This window comes from Oncorhynchus masou, chromosome 27 (assembly GCF_036934945.1).
Source record: "Oncorhynchus masou masou isolate Uvic2021 chromosome 27, UVic_Omas_1.1, whole genome shotgun sequence".
Taxonomy (NCBI): Eukaryota; Metazoa; Chordata; class Actinopteri; order Salmoniformes; family Salmonidae; genus Oncorhynchus; species Oncorhynchus masou.
In genome coordinates, this window is record NC_088238.1 from 54,587,764 (window position 1) to 54,613,656 (window position 25,893).

General features: G+C 48.2%; 1 protein-coding gene across 1 annotated transcript in view; it reads right to left on the bottom strand.

The window, feature by feature from the left end:
* Nucleotides 1-15,700: 15,700 nt before the first annotated feature.
* LOC135515387 (arylsulfatase J-like) overlaps nucleotides 15,701-25,893 on the bottom strand; it is a 42,080-nt gene continuing 31,887 nt past the window's right edge. The window contains exon 2 of the mRNA XM_064939059.1: nucleotides 15,701-17,436. Coding sequence (XP_064795131.1) covers nucleotides 16,068-17,436 — 1,369 coding nt within the window. The 3' untranslated portion in view covers nucleotides 15,701-16,067. The remainder of the gene's footprint in view (nucleotides 17,437-25,893) is intronic.

Below are 25,893 nucleotides of genomic sequence, written 5' to 3' on the forward strand. Positions count from 1 at the left end.
AAGCGGCCCGTCATTAAAATGAACGATGAAATAACTCATGACCTTACATTTAATAAAGGTACATCTTTCTCTTGACGCAGGGAGAACATGTGGAATTCACATGAAGACTCGGAGCTCCTCTGATATCTCTATCTGCTTCAGTGGGAAGGTCAACAATAGACCACTAATGCCCAGAAGGAATTAAACCTCACTTTCTTCGTTACAAAACAAAAATAAAATATTCTTTGGAGAAGATAAAGGTTAAATAAAATGAAACAAATGAAAAGTGAGGACAGATGGTGAGAGGGGCCATATAATTTCAGCCCACTAGTGTAGTAGACTTTACATCCCAATATTCTCCTTTCCAGATGTTGGATCAGATTGTGATGAGAAACTTTACCTCCTTCGCCTAATACCATGAGTAGAGCTCTGGGGAAAACCCAAAGCCTTATAAGTGCAGAGCAACTATAGTTGTAGGACACAACTACTGCTGCCCATACTGCTGCCCTGCCTATTGCCCATACTGCTGCCCTTCCTATTGCCCATACTGCTGCCCTTCCTATTGCCCATACTGCTGCCCTTCCTGCTGCCCTTCCTATTGCCCATACTGCTGCCCTGCCTATTGCCCATACTGCTGCCCTGCCTATTGCCCATACTGCTGCCCTGCCTATTGCCCATACTGCTGCCCTGCCTATTGCCCATACTGCTGCCCTGCCTATTGCCCATACTGCTGCCCTGCCTATTGCCCATGCCTGCTGCCCTTCATATTGCCCATACTGCTGCCCTGCCTATTGCCCATGCCTGCTGCCCTTCCTATTGCCCATACTGCTGCCCTGCCTATTGCCCATACTGCTGCCCTGCCTATTGCCCATACTGCTGCCCTGCCTATTGCCCATACCTGCTGCCCTTCCTATTGCCCATACTGCTGCCCTTCCTATTGCCCATACTGCTGCCCTTCCTATTGCCCATACTGCTGCCCTGCCTATTCCTATTGCCCATACTGCTGCCCTGCCTATTGCCCATACTGCTGCCCTGCCTATTGCCCATACTGCTGCCCTGCCTATTGCCCATACTGCTGCCCTTCCTATTGCCCATACTGCTGCCCTGCCTATTGCCCATACTGCTGCCCTGCCTATTGCCCATACTGCTGCCCTGCCTATTGCCCATACTGCTGCCCTGCCTATTGCCCATACTGCTGCCCTGCCTATTTCCCATACTGCTGCCCTTCCTATTGCCCATACTGCTGCCCTGCCTATTGCCCATACTGCTGCCCTGCCTATTGCCCATACTGCTGCCCTGCCTATTGCCCTGCCTGCTGCCCTGCCTATTGCCCATACTGCTGCCCTTCCTATTGCCCATACTGCTGCCCTCCTATTGCCCATACTGCTGCCCTTCCTATTGCCCATACTGCTGCCCTGCCTATTGCCCATGCCTGCTGCCCTGCCTATTGCCCATACTGCTGCCCTGCCTATTGCCCATACTGCTGCCCTGCCCTGCCTATTGCCCATACTGCTGCCCTGCCTATTGCCCATACTGCTGCCCTGCCTATTGCCCATACTGCTGCCCTGCCTATTGCCCATACTGCTGCCCTGCCTATTGCCCATACTGCTGCCCTTCCTATTGCCCATACTGCTGCCCTTCCTATTGCCCATACTGCTGCCCTTCCTATTGCCCATACTGCTGCCCTGCCTATTGCCCATACTGCTGCCCTGCCTATTGCCCATACTGCTGCCCTGCCTATTGCCCATACTGCTGCCCTGCCTATTGCCCATGCTTGCTGCCCTTCCTATTGCCCATACTGCTGCCCTTCCTATTGCCCATACTGCTGCCCTGCCTATTGCCCATACTGCTGCCCTGCCTATTGCCCATACTGCTGCCCTGCCTATTGCCCATACTGCTGCCCTGCCTATTGCCCATACTGCTGCCCTTCATATTGCCCATACTGCTGCCCTGCCTATTGCCCATACTGCTGCCCTGCCTATTGCCCATACTGCTGCCCTTCATATTGCCCATACTGCTGCCCTTCCTATTGCCCATACTGCTGCCCTGCCTATTGCCCATACTGCTGCCCTTCCTATTGCCCATACTGCTGCCCTGCCTATTGCCCATACTGCTGCCCTGCCTATTGTCCTGCTTGCTGCCCTTCATATTGCCCATACTGCTGCCCTTCCTATTGCCCATACTGCTGCCCTGCCTATTGCCCTTCCTATTGCCCATACTGCTGCCCTGCCTATTGCCCATACTGCTGCCATGCCTATTGCCCATACTGCTGCCCTGCATATTGCCCTGCCTGCTGCCCTTCCTATTGCCCATACTGCTGCCCTGCCTATTGCCCATACTGCTGCCCTGCCTATTGCCCATACTGCTGCCCTGCCTATTGCCCATACTGCTGCCCTGCCTATTGCCCATACTGCTGCCCTGCCTATTGCCCATACTGCTGCCCTGCCTATTGCCCATACTGCTGCCCTGCCTATTGCCCATACTGCTGCCCTGCCTATTGCCCATACTGCTGCCCTGCCTATTGCCCATACTGCTGCCCTGCCTATTGCCCATACTGCTGCCCTGCCTATTGCCCTTCCTATTGCCCATACTGCTGTTGTATCTTTGGAGGCCCGCAACTCCACTTGTACATGTTCCTCTCCCCCTCTCTCTTTCATTAACTCCCTCTTTTTCTCTCTCTCTGTCGGTCCCTCCACCTCTCATCCCCGCTCTCTCGCTGCTCTAACTCTCCCTCCCTCTTTCCCTCTGTTAAGACTTTCGGCAATAGGAAACCTTGGCTGCCAAATACACTGGTTGGAGCCCTCAGAGGCAATGAGACTCCTGAGTGGTTTTCGTCTGAAGGGTGAAGGGTGGACACGTGGGAGGGAGGGGACTGGCACTATGAAGTCGGCTCTGGTAGGGGCTGACGCACCCCAGCTGTGCCCTCACCTCCAGAAAGACATAGAGGGCTCTAGGAGTACCACACTCCTTGGTGCTCCAGGCTCTTTACACACACACTACATGCAGTACATCGCAAGTACACTATACACACACACTCACTTGTGTGCACACATGCACAGTCAGTGCATTTATTTGTTAAATGCTGGCTCATCCTGGGTTATTAATGAATAGGGTGTGTGCTTTTAAATGACTGGCTTCTCTGAGGAACATTCCAGCCTAGTTGACAGAGAGCTGTCCAACACTTCCTCCACTTCCTGAGTCAGTTGACAGAGAGCTGTCCAACACTTCCTCCACTTCCTGAGTCAGTTGACACAGAGCTGTCCAACACTTCCTCCACTTCCTGAGTCAGTTGACAGAGAGTTGTCCAACACGTCCTCCACTTCCTGAGTCAGTTGACAGAGAGCTGTCCAACACTTCCTTCCCTCCACTTCCTGAGTCAGTTGACAGAGAGCTGTCAACACTTCCTCCACTTCCTGAGTCAGTTCCTCCACTTCCTGAGTCAGTTGACAGAGAGCTGTCCAACACTTCCTCCACTTCCTGAGTCAGTTGACAGAGAGCTGTCCAACACTTCCTCCACTTCCTGAGTCAGTTGACAGAGAGCTGTCCAACACTTCCTCCACTTCCTGAGTCAGTTGACAGAGAGCTGTCCAACACTTCCTCCACTTCCTGAGTCAGTTGACAGAGTCCAACACTTCCTCCACTTCCTGAGCTGTCCAACACTTCCTCCACTTCCTGAGTCAGTTGACAGAGAGCTGTCCAACACTTCCTCCACTTCCTGAGTCAGTTGACAGAGAGCTGTCCAACACTTCCTCCACTTCCTGAGTCAGTTGACAGAGAGCTGTCCAACACTTCCTCCACTTCCTGAGTCAGTTGACAGAGAGCTGTCCAACACTTCCTCCACTTCCTGAGTCAGTTGACAGAGAGCTGTCCAACACTTCCTCCACTTCCTGAGTCAGTTGACAGAGAGCTGTCCAAGCACTGTTCATGACACAAACAAGCACTGTTCACATCACTCTTGTTGGTGGAGAGACATTTTTGCAGGTTTAAAGCTCATTTTATGCAAAACTACACATTTTGTCATTAGGTGCAGAGAAAATATTGCCGTTTTAAAGCTCATTTTCTTGCAATTCTATGCATTTTGCCATGTCTAATATGTATTCATGTGATATTTGAGTGATTCAAACATTACAACAATATATGGGTTAAAAAAACACTAGCTAATAAAAACTAGCTGGCATGGACTAGTTGATCTGGACATTTCTGACAAGTTATAAATAGCTCTCTAAGGCCTGCAATTATTGACATGACAAGAGGAACTGATGATGTACTACCCAATTCAAAAATTGCACCTTGTGCCTTCTACTATTACAACTTTCAAAAGTAAGTTGAATGCTGGACTGAGTTCCTTTAAAATACAGCATATATATATATATATATTATATATATGTATATATATCGCGATGCGCCCCACAGTTTGGGAACCACTGATATAGACAACGCTGTGAAAACCTGCTGGTGCTCAGTTTGCTTTCTGTTTCATACATGATGACAGAGAAACAGCGGAAGACTGATCTCATACGCATCATTTAGATTGTGAATATTCATAATATATTCATAATATATTCTTAATAAATTCATATTCATAATAGATATTCATAATTTCCTTCATCTGCCAATGAAGGACAGAGTAAATAGTCTTTCCGTTTTCCTCAATTAGCATATTTCTCTATAGTCTCCCAATGGACAAACTAAACAGTCAATGTGTGTTTTGAGAAACTGAATGTGATTAATCAAAGAAGGAGGAGCCAGTGAATCATCAACCAATACGGGTTACATCATTGGTCATTTGGCAAAAATAAATCTGCCTTTCAACCTGGGAAACGTGCTTGTTCCATGCTTGGACCTGCCTTCCATTGTCAGCTATGGGTAGTGGCCACGGTCAAGGGACGTCTAGGATCAGAAGGGGTCACCCATGACATCATTGCAAACAGAAACACCAGTTCCTGCATATCCTATGATATAGGAGAGAACAAGATATTCCTTTCTCATGGTCCGTCACGTGAACCTGCAACCAAAATTACAGAAAGCCATAATCTATGACATCATCATACCTCTGAGTGATGCGTGTGACTTGTGAGTTGATGAATTGATTCAACCATAACTTTTGGTCAGCGCATTCATTGTTGAGGGTGTAGTCTTTCGAGTGTTCTTGCCAGTATAATCAGTGACTCCGGGTCAGAGTGGAGGAGGAAATCCTCCTGGCCATTGTCATGGTGTATTCTGTATGGGAGTAGAAGGCGTTACCCCTCCTGTGGCTAATGGTACGGCCCAGCTCTCAGTGGGCGGAGCAGGGCGTGTGGTCAGCGGATCTGATAGAGAGCATGCTGTTGAGAGATGGATAGGTCCACTGGGGGTGGGAGTGTTGGGGCCCTCATTGGAGAGAGCTTAAAGCTGACAGCACAGCTGGAGGGCTAGCTCCACCACAGGCCTGGGCCTGTGTTAGAATGGGAGAAAGGGGAGGGGGGGAGAAGAGTATGGAAAGACAAGCAGGAGAAGAGTAGACAAAGAAGAGAGTGAGGGATTGAAATAGAGGGAGAGGGGGATAAATGCTGAAGTGAGAGGTAGGGATAGAACTAACTAGAGCATAGATTCAATTAAAGATCTGCGATATAGTGCAATTGAAATGTAAAGGTCATTTCAGACTGAGCCGAAATATTCTGTGTTTACCGTGAATGCAGTCTCTGCAAAACACATACGTCCATACACACAAACACTATACTGACAGAAGCACACGTACTTAAGCACACACATGCCAACGCCCACACTCCACACCTCCACACAAGGACCAATAAATGTCACTGTTAATATTTAGGCTTAACTCAGTTGTGTATATGGAGCTGTAATTTTGCATTACAACAGAACACTATGTTTTTCCAGCTGCAGGTATGACACGCAAAGTGTGTGTGTACAATGTGTGACTGTGTGTTCCTACATAAACGTCCCATCATAACAAAGCAAGGCAGCTCCTGTTCCCACAGACAATGGATGTAACATCCTAACACCATCAATCACTAACCTTGAAGACACTTCCTAGGCGGAGCGTCTTCCTCCTGGGCAGAGCGTCTTCCTCCTGGGCGGAGCGTCTTCCTCCTGGGCGGAGCGTCTTCCTCCTGGGCGGAGCGTCTTCCTCCTGGGCGGAGCGTCTTCCTCCTGGGCGGAGCGTCTTCCTCCTAGGCAGAGCATCTTTGGGGCGGCAGGGTAGCCTAGTGGTTAGAGCGTTGGACTAGTAACCGGAAGGTTGCAAATTCAAACCCCCGAGCTGACAAGGTACAAATCTGTCGTTCTGCCCCTGAACAGGCAGTTAACCCACGGTTATTAGGCAGTCATTGAAAATAAGAATTTGTTCTTAACTGACTTGCCTAGTTAAATAAAGGTACAATTTAAGCGTCTTCCTCCTGGGCAGTGCGTTCCCACCACCAAATGATGATTATTTTTCAATGTTTTTATGGGGAAGAATGACAGATGAACAGTATTAAAGCTAATCCCATGCTTTTTTACACATTTTGCCATTGGGATTAGAGAAAATGTTGCTGTTTTAGTAGAGCTCAGGGATTCTTGAAAGACGGGACAATCTCAACTTTTTTCTTAATATTTAAAAAAAAAAAAATTATATATTTTGATAGACCAAAGTATCAGCTATCACACCATGTAAAGGTATAACATCTTAATAAAATACAAAAATTACTGAATCATCACAACTAATTATAAAGCATTTCATTTGTACAAGTATTGTCCAACAAGTGTTTAAAGGCCTTGATTGTTTAATTTAACATTTGATTATTCAAATATGTAATACAAATCTCCAAACTTGATTTTGTTTTGTTTTATATCACTGTATAATGCTCCAGAGCTAATTTTGTTAGCATTTTGGCATGTTTTTCTAGATTTAGAATGTAAAACAACATTAATAAAGCAAACATGAACCCTTAGTTCTAACAGAAAATTCTTCCATTGTTTAAGATTGTTGCAGAACAGTGACCTAACCTAAACTTAACCACACTGCTAACCTTATGCCTAACCCTAAACTTCAATTAAGATCCAAATTATATTTTCTGTTTTCATGAATCTTTACAATATAGCACATTTCTACTTTGTGGCTGTAGTAACTAGTGGAAACCACATTACACCATTGACAAATATGAGTGGGGCGGCAGCCATCTTTAATCCCATAGAACCCCTTATTAAAAACTCCATTACTTCTCCTGATTGGAATGTGACATTCCTGCCAAGAGATTTGGGAGTGCAGACTTGCAGTGTTTGCTATATGTGTGCTTTTGCAAGAGTGCCAATTACATTTGCCTTTTTTGGTTGCATTTACGAGATTTCACATGGATTATTACATCTATGTATGTTTTTCTTCATTGGACATCAGCTGCATGGCATTCTGTATCATCTTTCATCGCTGAGAGAGAGAGAGGAGATGTACCTCAGGATCTTAGCTGTGTCAAGGTGTTCAGATGTAGTCACTGCCAGCTGATCCGGCCTTCTCTAATTTGCAGAAACCCAAACCATACAGACATGGCTGTTCGCATGAGTGCTGAATGAAACGTTACCACAATTATCAGGATCAAAGCGTATTACTGTGTTTTTATTTTACCTTTATTTAACTAGGCAAGTCAGTTATTTTCAATGATGGCCTAGTGGGTTAACTGCCTGTTCAGGGGCAGAACGACAGATTTGTACCTTGTCAGCTCGTGGATTTGAACTTGCAACCTTCCGGTTACTAGTCCAACACTCTAACCACTTGGCTACACTGCCGTAGGTGACCAAATACTTATTTTCCACCATAATTTGCAAATAAATTCTTTAAAAATCCTACAATATGATTTTCTGGATTTTGTCTGTCATAGTTGAAGTGTACCTATGATGAAAATTACAGGCCTCTCATCTTTTTAAGTGGGAGAACTTGCACAACTGGTGGCTGACTAAATACTTTTTTGCCCCACTGTAAAGTGCATATATAGTGTATATATATGTAATGTATATATAGTGTATATATGGATACAAACAGAGGTGTGTGTATATACGGTATATATACAGTGCCTTGCGAAAGTATTCGGCCCCCTTGAACTTTGCAACCTTTTTTTGTGAAGAATCAACAACAAGTGGGACACAATCATGAAGTGGAACGACATTTATTGGATATTTCAAACTTTTTTAACAAATCAAAAACTGAAAAATTGGGCGTGCAAAATTATTCAGCCCCTTTACTTTCAGTGCAGCAAACTCTCTCCAGAAGTTCAGTGAGGATCTCTGAATGATCCAATGTTGACCTAAATGACTAATGATGATAAATACAATCCACCTGTGTGTAATCAAGTCTCCGTATAAATGCACCTGCACTGTGATAGTCTCAGAGGTCCGTTAAAAGCGCAGAGAGCATCATGAAGAACAAGGAACACACCAGGCAGGTCCAAGATACTGTTGTGAAGAAGTTTAAAGCCGGATTTGGATACAAAAAGATTTCCCAAGCTTTAAACATCCCAAGGAGCACTGTGCAAGCGATAATATTGAAATGGAAGGAGTATCAGACCACTGCAAATCTACCAAGACCTGGCCGTCCCTCTATACTTTCAGCTCATACAAGGAGAAGACTGATCAAAGATGCAGCCAAGAGGCCCATGATCACTCTGGATGAACTGCAGAGATCTACAGCTGAGGTGGGAGACTCTGTCCATAGGACAACAATCAGTCGTATATTGCACAAATCTGGCCTTTATGGAAGAGTGGAAAGAAGAAAGCCATTTCTTAAAGATATCCATAAAAAGTGTTGTTTAAAGTTTGCCACAAGCCACCTGGGAGACACACCAAACATGTGGAAGAAGGTGCTCTGGTCAGATGAAACCAAAATTGAACATTTTGGCAACAATGCAAAACGTTATGTTTGGTGTAAAAACAACACAGCTCATCACCCTGAACACACCATCCCCACTGTCAAACATGGTGGTGGCAGCATCATGGTTTGGGCCTGCTTTTCTTCAGCAGGGACAGGGAAGATGGTTAAAAATGATGGGAAGATGGATGGAGCCAAATACAGGACCATTCTGGAAGAAAACCTGATGGAGTCTGCAAAAGACCTGAGACTGGGGCGGAGATTTGTCTTCCAACAAGACAATGATCCAAAACATAAAGCAAAATCTACAATGGAATGGTTCAAAAATAAACATATCCAGGTGTTAGAATGGCCAAGTCAAAGTCCAGACCTGAATCCAATCGAGAATCTGTGGAAAGAACTGAAAACTGCTGTTCACAAATGCTCTCCATCCAACCTCACTGAGCTGGAGCTGTTTTGCAAATAGGAATGGGAAAAAAATTCAGTCTCTCGATGTGCAAAACTGATAGAGACATACCCCAAGCGACTTACAGCTGTAATCGCAGCAAAAGGTGGCACTACAATGTATTAACTTAAGGGGGCTGAATAATTTTGCACGCCCAATTTTTCAGTCTTTGATTTGTTAAAAAGTTTGAAATATCCAATAAATGTCATTGCACTTCATGATTGTGTCCCACTTGTTGTTGATTCTTCACAAAAAAATACAGTTTTATATCTTTATGTTTGAAGCCTGAAATGTGGCAAAAGGTCGCAAAGTTCAAGGGGGCCGAATACTTTCGCAAGGCACTGTATATATATGTATATATAGTGTCTATATGGATAATAACAGAGGTGAGGGTATATATAGTGTATTAGTGTATATATAGTGTATATCTGGATAAAATCAGAGGTGTGTATATATAGTGTATATAGTGTATTTATGGATAAAAACAGAGGTGTGTGTATATATACTGTATACATAGTGTATATATAGTGTGTATATGGATCAACTCAGAGGTGAGGGTATTTATAGTGTATGTATATAGTGTATATATGGATCAACTCAGAGGTGAGGGTATATATAGTGTATGTATATAGTGTATATATGGATCAACTCAGAGGTGTGTATATAGTGTATATCTGGATAAAAACAGGGGTGTGTGTATATATAGTGTATATAGTGTATGGATAAAAACAGAGGTGTGTTTTTATAGTGTATATAATGTATATATCGTGTATATATATAATGTATATATAGTGTATATATATGGATAAATCAGAGGTGTGTATATAGTGTATATAATGTATATATTGTGTATATATATAATGTATATATCGTGTATATATATAATGTATATATTGTGTATATATATAATGTATATATAGTGTATATATATATATAATGTATATATCGTGTATATATATGGATAAAAACAGAGGTGGCATCACAGGTTCAAAAGTGGTTAGGCAAAATTCCTACCGGTCTTTTCTGGAGCCTGGAGTTTTTCCTGATCTCATGACCTGGTCAGGTAAAACTCTGGGTCCTATTTATAGGCTATGACAAAATATTATGTTTTATTATTGAAGATGGCTTCCCTTTTCATCTGTGCTATGACAATAGGGCTGGGGTTTTTCTTGTCGGGTCATGTGAATTGGAAAAACTCTTCTTGGTCGGTTAGCCTCGGGCGGTTTGGCACCATAGAGGGGGGTTTATGTGGTGTAGCTTGAGATCATGACTTGGCACGGATTGGGTTAGGGGGAGGTGGGGTGGTCTGTATGGGAGAAGAGTGCATCACGCTCTGGGGAAGGTTCCAGCAGCGAGCCCCTATCTCTGGCTGTCTGGATGGGGACCATCCAATAGTATGGAAAGATTGTATTTCTAGACCTGGTTGGGTTAGTTGGAATGCGAGCTAGCATTCCGGTATTCCACTTTGTGGAATTCTACTTTGTCATTTGGATTTAAAGTAGCAAACAATTTGGTCGTCCTTGGTTACATTCTTGAGCTATGACCTGCTGGGCATCCCATGGGGAGAGCGGCTTAGCATGGGGATCTGGTCATGATTAAAAAAAGACATTTTAGATTTACAGGAGAGAAAATAAAAACTAAAGAAATGGGTCTCTTTCCTCAATTGTAGCACCACCAGTAATAGCACCAAGCACAAGGCTCACATTAATACAGCATGTGGAATGCATGTAAAGAGCAGCACTTAACAACAACACACTTTTATAGAAATACATTTAGGTGGGGATCTATCATCAAGCATTGTATATAGCTTTAGGGGGCATTTAACAGTCATTTAGCATCATTAAATGACTGATTTGGACATCAAATACAAATAAAACGAAACAACGGCACCTCTTTGTTTTTTTTAAACGTGCGTGCCTCATCAAAAAGTGTGCGTTCGCCTCCCGAGTGGTGCAGTGGTCTAAGGCACTGCAGTGCTAGCTGTCCGACTAGAGATTCTGGGTTCAAGTCCAGGCTCCGTCACAGTCGTTCGCGCCCGGGAGACACATGGGGCGGCCCACGATTGGCCCAGCGTCGTCCGGGTTAGGGAGGGTTTGGCCGGGCAGGGATGTCCTTGTCTGACCGCGCACTAGCGACTCCTGTGGTGGGCCGGGCGCAGTTCATGCTGACACGGTCGCCACAGTGTTTCCTCCAACACATTGGTGCGGCTGGCTTCCGGGTTAAGTGGGCATTGTGTCAAGAAGCAGTGTGGCTTGGTTGGGTTGTGTTTCAGCAATGAGGACGCCAGTTGGATACAAGAGAGAGTCACTAAACTGGGGAGGCTCTCGACCTTCACCTCTCCAGAGTCCGTACAAAGAGAGAGACAGAGGAGAGAGAGAGAGGGAGCAAGGAGTTGCAGCAATGAGACAAGACTGTAACTACCAGTTGGATACCACTAAACTGGGGAGATAAAGAAGTTAAAAACATAAGATCAAAATACAAAAGAAAATAAAGAAGTGTGCGTTCGTGCCTGTGTGCACGTCTTTTCCTGACTCGAGAGAGACAGGGAGCGAGAGAGAGACAGGGAGCAGGGAGCGAGAGAGAGACAGGAAGCAAGAGGGAGAGAGAGAGAGAGAGAGGGAGCGAGAGAGAGAGACAGGGAGCGAGAGAGAGACAGGGAGCGAGAGAGAGACAGGGAGCGAGAGAGAGAGACAGGGAGAGAGGGAGAGAGAGACAGGGAGCGAGAGAGAGAGGGAGCAGGGAGAGAGAGACAGGGAGAGAGAGAGGGAGAGAGAGAGAGAGACAGGAGAGCAAGAGAGAGAGAGGGAGCGAGAGAGAGACAGGGAGAGAGAGAGGAGCGAGAGAGACAGGGAGCGAGAGAGAGGGAGCGAGAGAGAGACAGGGAGCGAGAGGGAGCGAGAGAGAGGGAGCGAGAGAGAGACAGGGAGCGAGAGAGAGAGAGGGAGCGAGAGAGACAGGGAGCGTGAGAGAGAGACGAGAGAGAGAGGGAGCAGGGGAGCGAGAGAGAGAGGGAGCGAGAGAGAGAGAGGGAGCGAGAGAGGGAGCGAGAGAGAGACAGGAAGCAAGAGAGAGAGAGGGAGAGAGAGAGAGGGAGCAAGAGAGAGACAGGAGCGAGAGAGAGGGAGAGAGAGACAGGGAGCGAGAGAGAGACAGGGAGCGGGAGCGAGAGAGAGACAGGGGGGAGCGAGAGAGAGAGAGGGGGAGAGGGAGAGAGAGACAGGAGCGAGAGAGAGAGGGAGCGAGAGAGAGACAGGAAGCGAGAGAGAGAGAGAGAGAGAGAGAGAGAGGAGGAGTGGGAGAGAGAGACAGGGAGACGAGAGAGAGGGACAGGGAGGGAGAGAGAGACAGGGAGCAGGGAGAGAGAGAGGGAGCGAGAGGGAGCAGAGAGAGGAGAGAGGGAGCGAGAGAGAGAGGGACAGGGAGCGAGAGAGAGACAGGGAGCGAGAGAGAGAGAGGGAGCAAGAGAGACAGGGAGCGAGAGAGAGACAGGGAGCGAGAGAGAGACAGGGAGCAAGAGAGAGACAGGGAGCAGCGAGAGAGAGGGAGCGAGAGAGAGAGGGAGCGAGAGAGAGACAGGGAGAGGAGCAGTGGGAGCGAGAGGAGGGCGAGAGAGAGAGGGAGCAAGAGAGAGTCAGGGAGCGAGAGAGAGACAGGGAGCGAGAGAGAGAGGGAGCGAGAGAGAGAGAGAGAGGGAGCAAGAGAGAGAGAGAGAGACAGGGAGGAGAGAGAGAGAGAGAGGGAGCGAGGAGAGAGGGAGCGAGAGAGAGACAGGGAGCGAGCGAGAGAGTGGGAGCGAGAGAGAGAGAGAGAGAGGAGGGGAGGAGAGAGAGAGAGAGACAGGGAGCGAGAGAGAGAGGGAGCGTGAGAGTGGGAGCGGAGCGAGAGAGCAGGGAGCGAGAGAGGGAGAGAGGAGACAGGGAGCGAGAGAGACAGGGAAGAGAGAGAGGGAGCGAGAGAGTGGGAGCGAGAGAGAGAGAGAGAGACAGAGGGAGCGAGAGAGAGAGGGAGCGAGAGAGGGAGCGTGAGAGAGAGAGGGAGCGAGAGGAGAGAGAGACAGGGAGAGAGCGAGAGGAGCGAGAGAGAGAGCCGAGGGAGCGAGAGAGAGAGACAGGGAGCGAGAGAGAGAGGGAGCGAGAGAGAGGGAGTGAGAGTGGGAGCGAGAGAGAGAGAGAGACAGGGAGCGAGCGAGAGAGGGAGAGAGGGAGGGAGCGAGAGAGAGACAGGGAGCGAGAGAGAGACAGGGAGCGAGAGAGAGAGGGAGAGAGAGAGAGGGACAGGGAGCGAGAGAGAGACAGGGAGCGAGAGAGAGACAGGGAGCGAGAGAGAGAGAGAGGGAGAGGGAGCGAGAGACAGGGAGCGAGAGAGAGAGAGCGGGAGCGTGTGGGAGCAAGAGAGAGACAGGGAGCAAGAGAGACAGGGAGCGAGAGAGAGACAGGGAGACGAGAGAGAGAGGGAGCGAGAGAGAGACAGGGAGCGAGAGAGAGAGAGCGAGAGAGCGTGAGAGCGAGAGAGGGAGAGAGAGAGAGACAGGGAGCTAAGAGAGACAGGAGCGAGAGAGGGAGCGAGGGGAGAGAGACAGGAAGCAAGAGAGAGAGGGAGAGAGAGAGAGGGAGCGAGAGAGAGACAGGGAGCGAGAGAGAGACAGGGAGCGAGAGAGAGGAGCAAGGAGAGACAGGGAGCGAGAGAGAGAGAGGGAGAGAGAGGGAGCAGAGAGAGACAGGGAGCGAGAGAGAGGGAGCGAGAGAGAGAGAGGGAGCGAGAGAGAGACAGGGAGCTTGAAGAGAGGTAGAGGAGGGGCGAGAGTGGGAGCGAGAGAGAGAGCAAGAGAGAGAGAGACGAGAGAGAGAGAGGGAGCGAGAGAGAGAGGGAGAGACAGGGAGCGAGAGAGAGAGGGGAGTGAGAGAGTGGGAGCGAGAGAGAGACAGGGAGAGAGAGAGAGAGACGAGAGACAGAGAGAGAGACAGGGAGCGAGAGAGTGGAGAGGAGAGCGAGAGAGAGAGCAGGGAGGAGAGAGAGAGGGAGCGAGAGAGAGAGGGAGCGAGAGAGCGGGAGGGAGCGAGAGACAGGGGGAGCGAGAGAGAGAGACAGGGAGCAGAGAGAGAGAGAGAGAGAGGCGAGAGAGAGAGTGGGAGCGAGAGAGAGAGGGAGAGAGAGAGAGACAGGGTGCGAGAGAGCAGGGGAGCGAGAGAGAGAGGGAGAGAAGCGAGAGAGGGAGCGAGAGAGAGAGCGAGAGAGAGGGAGCGAGAGAGAGACAGGGAGCGAAGAGAGACAGGGAGCGAGAGAGAGAGGGAGTGAGAGAAGGTCGTGAGTGGGAGCCAGGGAGCGAGAGAGACAGGGAGCGAGAGAGAGGGAGAGAGAGAGAGGGTCGAGAGAGACGAGGGAGCGAGAGAGAGGGAGCGAGAGAGAGAGGGAGAAGAGAGAGAGACAGGGAGCGAGAGAGACAGGGACGAGAGAGAGAGGGAGCGAAGAGAGACAGGGAGCGGGAGAGTGAGAGAGAGTGAGAGTGGGGGAGAGTGGGAGACAGGGAGCAAGAGAGAGAGAGAGAGAAGACAGAGAGACAGGGAGGCGAGAGAGAGAGAGGAGCAAGAGACAGGGAGGAAGCGAGAGAGAGAGAGAGAGCGAGAGAGAGACAGGGAAAGAGAGAGGGAGCGAGAGAGAGCAGGGTGAGCGAGAGAGGATGAGACAGGGAGCAGCGAGGAGAGCGAGAGACAGGGAGCGAGAGAGGGAGACAGGGAGCGAGAGAGAGAGACAGGACAGGGAGCGAGAGAGAGAGGGGAGCAGGGGAGCGTGGGGCAGAGAGTGGGAGCGAGAGAGAGGGAGAGAGAGAGGGAGAGAGACAGGAGCGAGAGAGAGAGAGAGGAGAGGGAGCGAGAGAGAGACAGGGAGCAAGAGAGAGGGAGCAAGAGAGAGAGAGGGCTGGAACGAGAGTGGGAGCGAGGGAGAGAGGGGAGCGAGAGAGACAGGGAGCGAGAGAGCGAGAGACAGGGAGCGTGAGTGGAGAGAGAGAGCGGGAGAGAGAGAGAGAGACAGGGAGAGGGAGGAGAGAGAGAGAGAAACATGACCTTTGGAAGTACAGAGAGAAAGATGGTGAGAAAGAAGAGAGGATGAGACAAAGAGAGAGAATGAGAAAAACACATTTTATTTTTTAGCTAATTTGTTTTACATTCAGGTTTACCTGGTGCCAGACTAGACAGAACTAATGGGGAGAACATAGATTGTTCTAAAGACAGGGAGACGGACTGTACTCATGAAACAGAGTAAATCTCAGTTGACTATCAATATAAATTCAACATTTTCTAATTTGTTTTTTCATTTTCTTGCAACACTACAATCAACAGCTAATATAATATAACTATTAATCACTACAATTTTTTAACTATTTTTCTTTAGCCCAAATATATGGTGCTGTCTACAATTCATTCTATATTTATTTTTCTCTTTGCCTAAATGTCAGAAATCTAATAAAAATCGTAAGGTCACAGAAGTTCAAGCATGCAATCAAAATCTAGAAAAATAAACATTATTTAAAGGCCCTAACTCATAGTCTTGAGGTCATAGGTGCTGGGTCTGACAGTAGTTATTAAAGTGGGTTGTTTCCTTAAAGCCTACTCTCTGAGGCAAATAAAGGTCCATTTGTCCATTGAGTTCATGTAATATCCAAAGCACCAGTCCATTAAAGTCTTCAAATCATTGAGCAGGACAATCTTTAAAGAGCGACCGTGTGTCAATCCCTGAGATCTGACCATCATAACGTCTTTCACAACAAAAAGGTACAGCAATAAATAAAAAGACTAGTCCTCCACCTTTCTTTCAGTCCTTCAGCTTCCTCTTCTTCACTTTCTTCTTCCGTCTCTTCTTGGCCAGGTTGTTGGTAAGGAGGTTAGTCTCTCTATCATCTTCATCCTCTTTGTACCAGGGTCCCCACACCCCTCCGTTGAAGTTAGGATTGGAGCGGGAGTCTTTAGCCGGGTAGCGCACCGGGATGGCCGTCCTATTGTACTGTGCTAGCCGCATTAGCATCTTCTTCACAATGTGTGGGTAGCGTAGAGACAGGTCCACTCTCTCGTAGGGATCGGCTATGATGTTGAACAGCCAGACGGACTTCCCCTGGTCCCAGCGGACATATTCATTATGCCAGCGGTTGGTCAGAAGCAGATTGGAGAAGGTCTGCGGAGGGACCCAGTCGCTGTAGCCAGGCACCCCGGTGAGAAGCTTCCAGTGGCCCACCCGGAGGGCGGCTCGGATGGCCGTATTCCAGAGGCCATAGCCAGCCTTCCATGAGCCGTTCTTTGCCTTGGTGTAGATGGGGTCGATGTTGTGCAGAATGTCGTGGCGGGGGGACTGGCGGCCCTCGCTGATGGCCTCCCACACGTCGTAGCCATCCAGGTTGAGATCTTCGTCCAGGGTCCCCTCCCCCAGGGACACCAGGGTGGGGAACCAGTCTGTGATGTGGATCAATGCCCGGCATCGGGTCCCCTTGTTCAGTAGCAGGGGACTGTGAACGAAGCCTACGGCCCGGATTCCCCCCTCCCAGTAGGTGGCCTTGCTCCCCCTGAGAGGCCAGTTGTTGCCCCCGGCCATGGGCTGACCCCCATTGTCTGACGAGTACACTATCACTGTATTGTCGTAGAAACCGTAACGCTTCAGTGCCAGCGTGAGGTTGTGGACGGCCTCGTCCAGGCAGGACACCATGGCGGCGTACTTGCGCCGATGTAAGTTAGGGATGGACTTGTAGCGCTCCAGGTAGCGAGCGGGCACCTGTAGCGGGGAGTGGACCGCCTGAAAGGCCAAGTAGAGGAATAAGGGTTTCTGGGGGTTGTGGTGTGCCAGGATGTCCACAGCTTTTTGGGTGAACATCAAGGTTGAGTATCGGCCCCGATCCTGTTCCCAGGCTGCCTCCTCCCCTTCGTACAGGTCATAGCCACACATGCCGGGGCCGTCACATTTATAGTGGCTGTAGTAGTCACCACTACCCAATAGGGACCCAAAGAATGTGTCGAAGCCGCGCTGAGTGGGCATGCAGCCACGCTTGTAGAAGCCCAGGTGCCACTTGCCCACCATATGGGTGGCGTAGCCTGCCTGCCGGAGCTTTTGGGGTAGTGTGACATTCTCCAGGGGCAGGCAGTTGGCCTGGGTGGGCCTGATGACCGAGTGCTGGAGGCCCGTGTGGATCTGGTACCTGCATGTGACACAGAGAAAAGAAAGGCTGTTAGTCAATCAACCAGTCAACCAATCGACCAAGCAAATCTTATCTATGACCTTTGCTACAAAGTACACCTCTAAAGAGAAGGCCAAGGTGACCGTGTCTAGGAAACATAGCTAGTTTGGATAAACATTGTGAAGAACCAGAGCGCAGAGCAAGAGACCATCCTCATCTGGCCAGTCAGAGTATCCAAAACCAGTCAAACATCAAATAGAGTGTTTGCTAACATTTACAGTTAAATATAATATAGTTGGATGCAGTATTGTGGTATGACAGGTCCATACATGTGCCTGCCATGATTCTACCATGGTGTTTGGATTTCTCCTTCCTCACTATCTGACATACACCCGTTAGCTTGGCTTCCTAAACCTCGAATCCTTGGAATTCTGACTTGAACTTTAGTAGCAGATAGCATTACTATGCTTGAATTGTAGAATTCTATGGTATATGATGTGCACAGAAATAGTTCCAGATAGGTATAGGTTATACTAGAAAGATACTTTTTATACAATTTGAATATGATACGGTATGATTTCCAAATAAACCAAACAGTCTACCAAGGTTCTGGTAATACATTGACAATTCATCCAGTTTAAGTTTCTAAAACGCCAGATTAGGTAGTTTATTTCACTCTACAATGAATCCTTTCAAGGCAGACATTGTAAATGCAATGAGACGGGACAGAATCAGCTTTGTATTACACACAGTACGCATTATTCAACCTAATTCTATTTGCAACGGACTTAATCCAAAGCCAACAGGTATAGACTGACAGCTGGCGAGTTTGACAGGAGATGTCCAAGAGCAATATGGAAGAGGATGAAGTCATTGTCGTGGTGAAATGACTTAACAGCTACAATTACCCCTGGACTGACTTCATCATTGTCTGACTCTCCTGCTATCAGACAGAGAAAACCAGACTTACTTCAATCCCATTAGTTTTTCTCTCCCTTCCTCCTTGCCTTCCCCTCCTCCCATTCTCACTCGTCCCTCTTTCTCTGCTGTGGCCAGGGGCAAAAGGCACAATCCCTCACCAGGGAAATGGTAAATGACATAAGCGGTCGGTGTTTTGGAAAAGGAGGCTTCACTCTTCTTGGGGTTTATTTGGACGGTGGTCTGGCGAACCAGGGCTTTCTTCGCTGCATCTTAAATGATTTCAAACGTATCCACAGCACCAAAACTCTCACTTTATTCACACTTGGACACAGTTCTATTCAAGTCTTTGCATGTCATTTTAGCAAACTGTATCTTGGAAGTGCAAATAATGTAGTCTACTTACTGCAGTAACCATCCTGCCCTTGACTTGAACTTTAGTAGCAGATAGCATTACTCTCGTGTGTTAAGGAAATTATGGCCATTAAATCCCTGGAAAACATTTAGTTTAGTTGATGAAACATTGGAGTGTTCTTAGTGGTTTTAGATTTTAATTGGTTGTTCCCCTAGGTAATTCACTTAACATTTTCACACAGCATTAAACTGTCAGACAGATGTTGACCAGGGTTTGCAACATGACATTAGGTGTGTGTGTGTGGTTTGCGAGCTGTATGTGTGCGTGCGTTAGTGTGCGTATGCCTGTTTATTGTGTGTGTTTGCATGCTAAATGACAGAACAGGGATTAGCTAATGGACATCAGATCCCCAAAAAAGTGGGGGTGATGGTAGTGGTGTCGTCTCTGTATTTGTATTTGTTAAGGATCCCCATTAGTTCCTACCAAGGCAGCAGCTACTCTTCCTGGGGTTTATTATTCATTATTCTTGGGGTTTATTATGGATCCTCATTAGTTCCTGCCAAGGCAGCAGCTACTCTTCAAGGCAGCAGCTACTCTTCCTGGGGTTTATTATGGACCCTCATTAGTTCCTGCCAAGGCAGCAGCTACTCTTCTTGGGGTTTATTATGGATCCTCATTAGTTCCTGCCAAGGCAGCAGCTACTCTTCTTGGGGTTTATTATGGATTATTATGGATCCTTCATTAGTTCCTGCCAAGGCATCAGCTACTCTTCCTGGGGTTTATTATGGACCCTCATTAGTTCCTGCCAAGGCAGCAGCTACTCTTCTTGGGGTTTATTATGGATCCCCATTAGTTCCTGCCAAGGCAGCAGCTACTCTTCCTGGGGTTTATTATGGATCCCCATTAGTTTATTATTCCTGCCAAGGCATCAGCTACTCTTCCTGGGGTTTATTATGGACCCTCATTAGTTCCTGCCAAGGCAGCAGCTACTCTTCTTGGGGTTTATTATGGATCCCCATTAGCTGCCAAGGCAGCAGCTACTCTTCTTGGGGTTTATTATGGATCCCCATTAGCTGTTCCTGCCAAGGCAGCAGCTACTCTTCTTGGGGTTTATTTTATTATGGATCCTTGGGGTTTATTATGGATCCCCATTAGTTCCTGCCAAGGCAGCTACTCTTCTTGGGGTTTATTATGGATCCCCATTAGCTACTCTTCTTGGGGTTTATTATGGATCCCCATTAGTTCCTGCCAAGGCAGCAGCTACTCTTCTTGGGGTTTATTATGGATCCCCATTAGTTCCTGCCAAGGCAGCAGCTACTCTTCCTGGGGTTTATTATGGATCCCCATTAGTTCCTGCCAAGGCATCAGCTACTCTTCCTGGGGTTTATTATGGACCCTCATTATGGTTCCTGCCAAGGCAGCAGCTACTCTTCTTGGGGTTTATTATGGATCCCCATTAGTTCCTGCCAAGGCAGCAGCTACTCTTCTTGGGGTTTATTATGGATCCCCAGTTTAGTTCCTGCCAAGGCAGCAGCTACTCTTCTTGGGGTTTATTATGGATCCCCATTAGTTCCTGCCAAGGCAGCAGCTACTCTTCTTGGGGTTTATTATGGATCCCCATTAGTTCCTGCCAAGGCAGCAGCTACTCTTCTTGGGGTTTATTATGGATCCCCATTAGCTGTTGCCAAGGCAGCAGCTACTCTTCTTCTTGGGGTTTATTATGGATCCCCATTAGCTATTATGGATGCCAAGGCAGCAGCTACTCTTCTTGGGGTTTATTATGGATCCCCATTAGTTCCTGCCAAGGCAGCAGCTACTCTTCTTGGGGTTTATTATGGATCCCCATTAGTTCCTGCCAAGGCAGCAGCTACTCTTCTTGGGGTTTATTATGGATCCCCATTAGTTTGCCAAGGCAGCATCCTTCTTGGGGTTTATTATGGATCCCCATTCCGGCCAAGGCAGCAGCTACTCTTCTTGGGGTTTATTATGGATCCCCATTAGTTCCTGCCAAGGCAGCAGCTACTCTTCTTGGGGTTTATTATGGATCCCCATTAGCTGTTGCCAAGGCAGCAGCTACCCTTCTTGCGGTTTATTATGGATCCACATTAGCTGTTGCCAAGGCAGCAGCTACTCTTCTTGGGGTTTATTATGGATCCCCATTATGGCATTGTTCCTGCCAAGGCAGCAGCTACTCTTCTTGGGGTTTATTATGGATCCCCATTAGCTTCCTGCCAAGGCAGCAGCTACCCTTCTTGGGGTTTATTATGGATCCCCATTAGCTGTTGCCAAGGCAGCAGCTACTCTTCTTGGGGTTTATTATGGATCCCCATTAGTTCCTGCCAAGGCAGCAGCTACTCTTCTTGGGGTTTATTATGGATCCCCATTAGTTCCTGCCAAGGCAGCAGCTACTCTTCTTGGGGTTTATTATGGATCCCCCATTAGTTCCTGCCAAGGCAGCAGCTACTCTTCTTGGGGTTTATTATGGATCCCCATTAGCTGTTGCCAAGGCAGCAGCTACTCTTCCTGGGGTTTATTATGGATCCCCATTAGTTCCTGCCAAGGCAGCAGCTACTCTTCTTGGGGTTTATTATGGATCCCCATTAGCTGTTGCCAAGGCAGCAGCTACTCTTCTTGGGGTTTATTATGGATCCCCATTAGCTGTTGCCAAGGCAGCAGCTACTTCTTCTTGCTACTCTTCTTGGGGTTTATTATGGATCCCCATTAGCTGTTGCCAAGGCAGCAGCTACTCTTCCTGGGGTTTATTATGGATCCCCATTAGTTCCTGGGGTTTATTATGGCCAAGGCAGCAGCTACTCTTCTTGGGGTTTATTATGGATCCCCATTAGTTCCTGCCAAGGCAGCAGCTACTCTTCTTGGGGTTTATTATGGATCCCCATTAGCTGTTGCCAAGGCAGCAGCTACCCTTCTTGCGGTTTATTATGGATCCCCATTAGCTGTTGCCAAGGCAGCAGCTACTCTTCCTGGGGTTTATTATGGTTCCCCATTAGTTCCTGCCAAGGCAGCAGTACTCTTCCTGGGGTTTATTATGGATCCCCATTAGTTCCTGCCAAGGCAGCAGCTACTCTTCCTGGGGTTTATTATGGATCCCCATTAGTTCCTGCCAAGGCAGCAGCTACTCTTCCTGGGGTTTATTATGGATCCCCATTAGCTGTTGCCAAGGCAGCAGCTACTCTTCCAGGGATCTGGCAAAATGAAGGCAGTTATACCATTTTTAAAACATTACAATACATTCATAACATATTTCACAACACACTAAGTGTGTGCCCTCAAGCCAATACTCCACTAACACATATCTACAACACAAAATCTATGTGTACGTGTGTATGTTATTACATGTGTTTGTGTTGCCTCAGAGTCCCCGCTGTTCCACAAGGTGTAACTCCATACAGTACAGTATAATATGCCTCAGGAGTCAGTCAGTTGGGAGGACTGTCTGTCTCAGTGAACAACTGAACACATGGAGCACTCCTCCTCCACCTCTTCCTCCATTAGTTCCTGCCAAGGCCACCTCTTGGGGTTTCCTCCTCCTCCACCTTCTCCTCCACCTCCACCTCTCCTCCACCTCCTCCTCCTCCACTCTCCTCCTCCTCCACCTCTCCTTCTCCTCCACCTCTCCTCCACCTATCCTCTACCTCTCCTCCATCCCTCTCTTCCACCTCTCCTTCTCCTCCACCTCTCTTGGGGTTTCTATGGATCCCCATTAGTTCCTCCTCCTCCTCCACCTCCTCCTTTCCCCTCCACCTCTCCTCCACCTATCCTCTATCCCTCCTCCACCTCTCTTCCACCTCTCCTTCTCCTCCACCTCTCCTCCACCCTCTCCTCCACCTATCCTCTACCTCCTCCTCCACAGTCTCTCTTCCACCTCTCCTCCTCCTCCACCCTCCTCCTCCTCCACCTCCACCTCTCCTCCACTCCTCCTCCTCCACCTCTCCTCCACCTCTCTCCTCCTCCTCCACCTCTCCTCTCCTCCTCCTCCACCCTCCTCCTCCTCCACCTCTCCTTCTCCTCCTCCTCTCCTCCACCTATCCTCCACCTCTCTCCCTCCTCCACCTCTCCTCCACCTCCACCTCCTCCTCCTCCTCCACCTCTCTTCCTCCTCCTCCACCTCCTCCTCCACCTATCCTTATCCACTCTTCCACCTCTCCTTTCCTCCTCCTCCACCTCTCCTTCTCCTCCACTCTACCTCTCCTCTACCTCTCCTCCACCTCCTCCTCCTCTCCTCCCTCCTCCTCCACCTCCTCCCTCTTCAACCTCTCCCTCCTCCTCCTCCACCTCTCCTCCACCTCTTCCCCTCTCCATCTCCAATCCACCTCTCCACCTCCTCCTCCTTCTCCTCCACCTCCCACCACTCCACCTCTCCTCCACCACCTCCCTTCTCCACCTCTCCTTCTCCTCTCCTCCTCCCCTTCCTCCACACCCTCCTCCTCCTCTCCCTCCTCCTTCCTCCTCCTCTCCCCCTCCTCCTCCACCACCTCTCCCCCCACCTCCTCTCCTCCACCTCTCCTCTCCTCCCTCTCCTCCTTCTCCACCTCTCCTCCTCCACCTCCTCCTTCTCCTTCCTCCTCCTCCACCTTTCCTTCCTCCTCTCCTCCCTCCTCCTCCTCCTCCACCTCTCCTCCTCCTCCACCTCCTTCTCCTCCTCTCCTCCCTCCCTCTCCCTCCACCTCCTCCTCCACCTCTCCCCCTCCTCCCCTCCATCCTCCTCTCCTCCCCTCCTCTCCTTCTCCTCCCTCCTCTCCCCCTCCTCCTCCACCTCCTCCACCTCCTTCTCCTCTCCTCAACTCCTTCCCCACCTCTCCTCCTCCACCTCCTCCTCCCTCCTCCTCCTCTCCTCCACCACCTCCCGTCCACCTCTCCTCCTCCCTCTCCTCCACCTCCTCCCCACCTCTCTCCTCCACCTTCCTCCTCCACCCTCCTTCTCCTCCTCCACCTCCTTCCCCAGTCTCTCCTCCACCTTCCTCCTCCTCTGGTAGCTCCTCTCCCTCCTCCACCACCTCTTCCACCTGCTGTTTCCTCCCTCCTCTCCACCTCCTTCCCCACAGTACTCCTCCTCCACCTTACCCCTCCCAACATCCTCTACCCAACTATCCTCCACCCTCCTTTCCTCCATCCTCCTTCTCCTCCTCCTCTCCTCCACCAACTTCTCCTCCTCCACCTTTGGTCCTGGGGTTTGTCCGAAATATTTTCACGATTTTCATTGCCATTATTATGAGCTCATTAGCTGCCGGTAGTGTGAAAAGAGCTGGGTTTTGATAAATAAACAAGTTGTAGGTGTGATGAGGGCTTGGCCACTCACAGGTCAATTAAGGCGTTCCATTGTTTAATAAGGCATGCGTTTGTCTCAAGTTTTGTCGGTTATTGACGGTCTTTGAGATGCTATCATCTCCAATTCGTCTGGGGCCACAGAATATTCTAGTCCTATCCATTGTGGATCGATACTACAGTTTATTAAATAGCAGAGGCTAACGACTGATAGCAACATAAAACAGAAACATCCAGTGTTGGCTCAATATGTTTGGATTGTTGACAGTCAACATTGTTGTAATTGCCTTCAAACGAGTATAGGCCTTAGGCATCGCACTCTCCTCAAATAAAACATACTAAGCTCCGTAACTTGTGTGACACATGTGTGAGATGTGTGTGAGACGTGTGTGAGACGTGTGTGAGACATGTGTGAGACGTGTGTGAGACATGTGTGAGACGTGTGTGAGACATGTGAGACGTGTGTGAGACATGTTCTCAACAAGCCAGATACAGCCTCGGCCTGCTGTTGATATGGTGTTATAGGACTGAAACTTTTGTTTGGAGGAGCGTGTGTTTGGTAACTGGACAAGAGGCGGTGTTTGGAAATGGGGATTGATATATACAAGCGGAATGGAGTATTCACTGTAGGTGGGCCTATGTGAATTAGGAATAATTCATTCCAAAGCATGTCGGCAAAAGGCTCACAAGCATAAACCTTTTATGTATCGGCTCCTTGGCTAACGGATGGCCAGGATCAGAGAGACCAGGCACGTTGTTGTTGAACCAGCTTCCGTTATAGCAGGGAAAGGGGCTTGCTTTTTAATCAAAAAGAAATACAATACAAATTGTTCAAGGAAAATAACTTAAAATGTTTCTAAAGAATGTCAGTGGGTTATCTCATTCCATGATGGGCAAATAACCTCCATGGAGGGGTTGTACTGTACGTCCACAATAACAACAGGAGCAGTCTGAAATAATGTAATAGCCCACATATATAAAAAGGGGATGTCCTCTTACAGTCTTGTCAAACTTGACCTTTTAATAAAGCTTTGGGTGATTGTGGTCTCACGAGAAACCCTTTATCGATAGTCTGGACTACTTGGCGACAGCATTGGGTATGACAAAAAAAAACTTTACTGAGAGGAGGAGAGGCTATGCTTGGCTTTTAAAGAGTAACTTTCATGAACATATTTTTTTCTTCATGTAAAACCAGATGTTTTAGGCTTATTTATAGTGAAACACGTCAATTCTGGGCTTCATTTTGACAGATGGTTCTAAAAGTGATATATTTCGGTCTTTTAGTAGTAAATCTAGCTATTTTGGACCCGAGCGGTTGAACTTGACCATTGAAATCGTGACGTAGACAATAGTGTGCCACTGTAGCCCGCAATTCTGGGCGTTTCTGGGCATTCCCCTCGAGCATCCCATTGGTTCCTTCATGAACCCCCCCCCACTGCTAGACGGCGTCCTTCGCTCCCGCCTGCCCTCACAGTCGTTAACAAAACTGTGGGAAAACAGTACCTGACAGGCGGGGGCGACTGTACTGGAGCACCCCCACCTTCCAGACTGGAACGTCCCAAATTGCAGGCTGCAATTGCACCCTTCTCGATGTAGAGGCACATCATCTTAAGGAAGTGGTCGGTATGAAATACATTCCTTTCTAAATGGACTGGGTGGTACAATATACTTGCATGATGCTTCCTTGACGAGACTACTGACGTTACAAAAAAATTCAAAAGGCACATTTCCGCATATGACCAAATTAAACATGTTTGCTTACCGTCTCATGCATATTTCTGTGCTTTTTACGAAGAAGAAAAAAACATGTAGGATATGAGAAGTATTTGTTTAAATTCGTAGCTGCATCCATCATAACAAGAAATACACACCAATCATCATTTTTCCCCAAATGTTATTACTGGTGGTGCAGTCTGCTCATA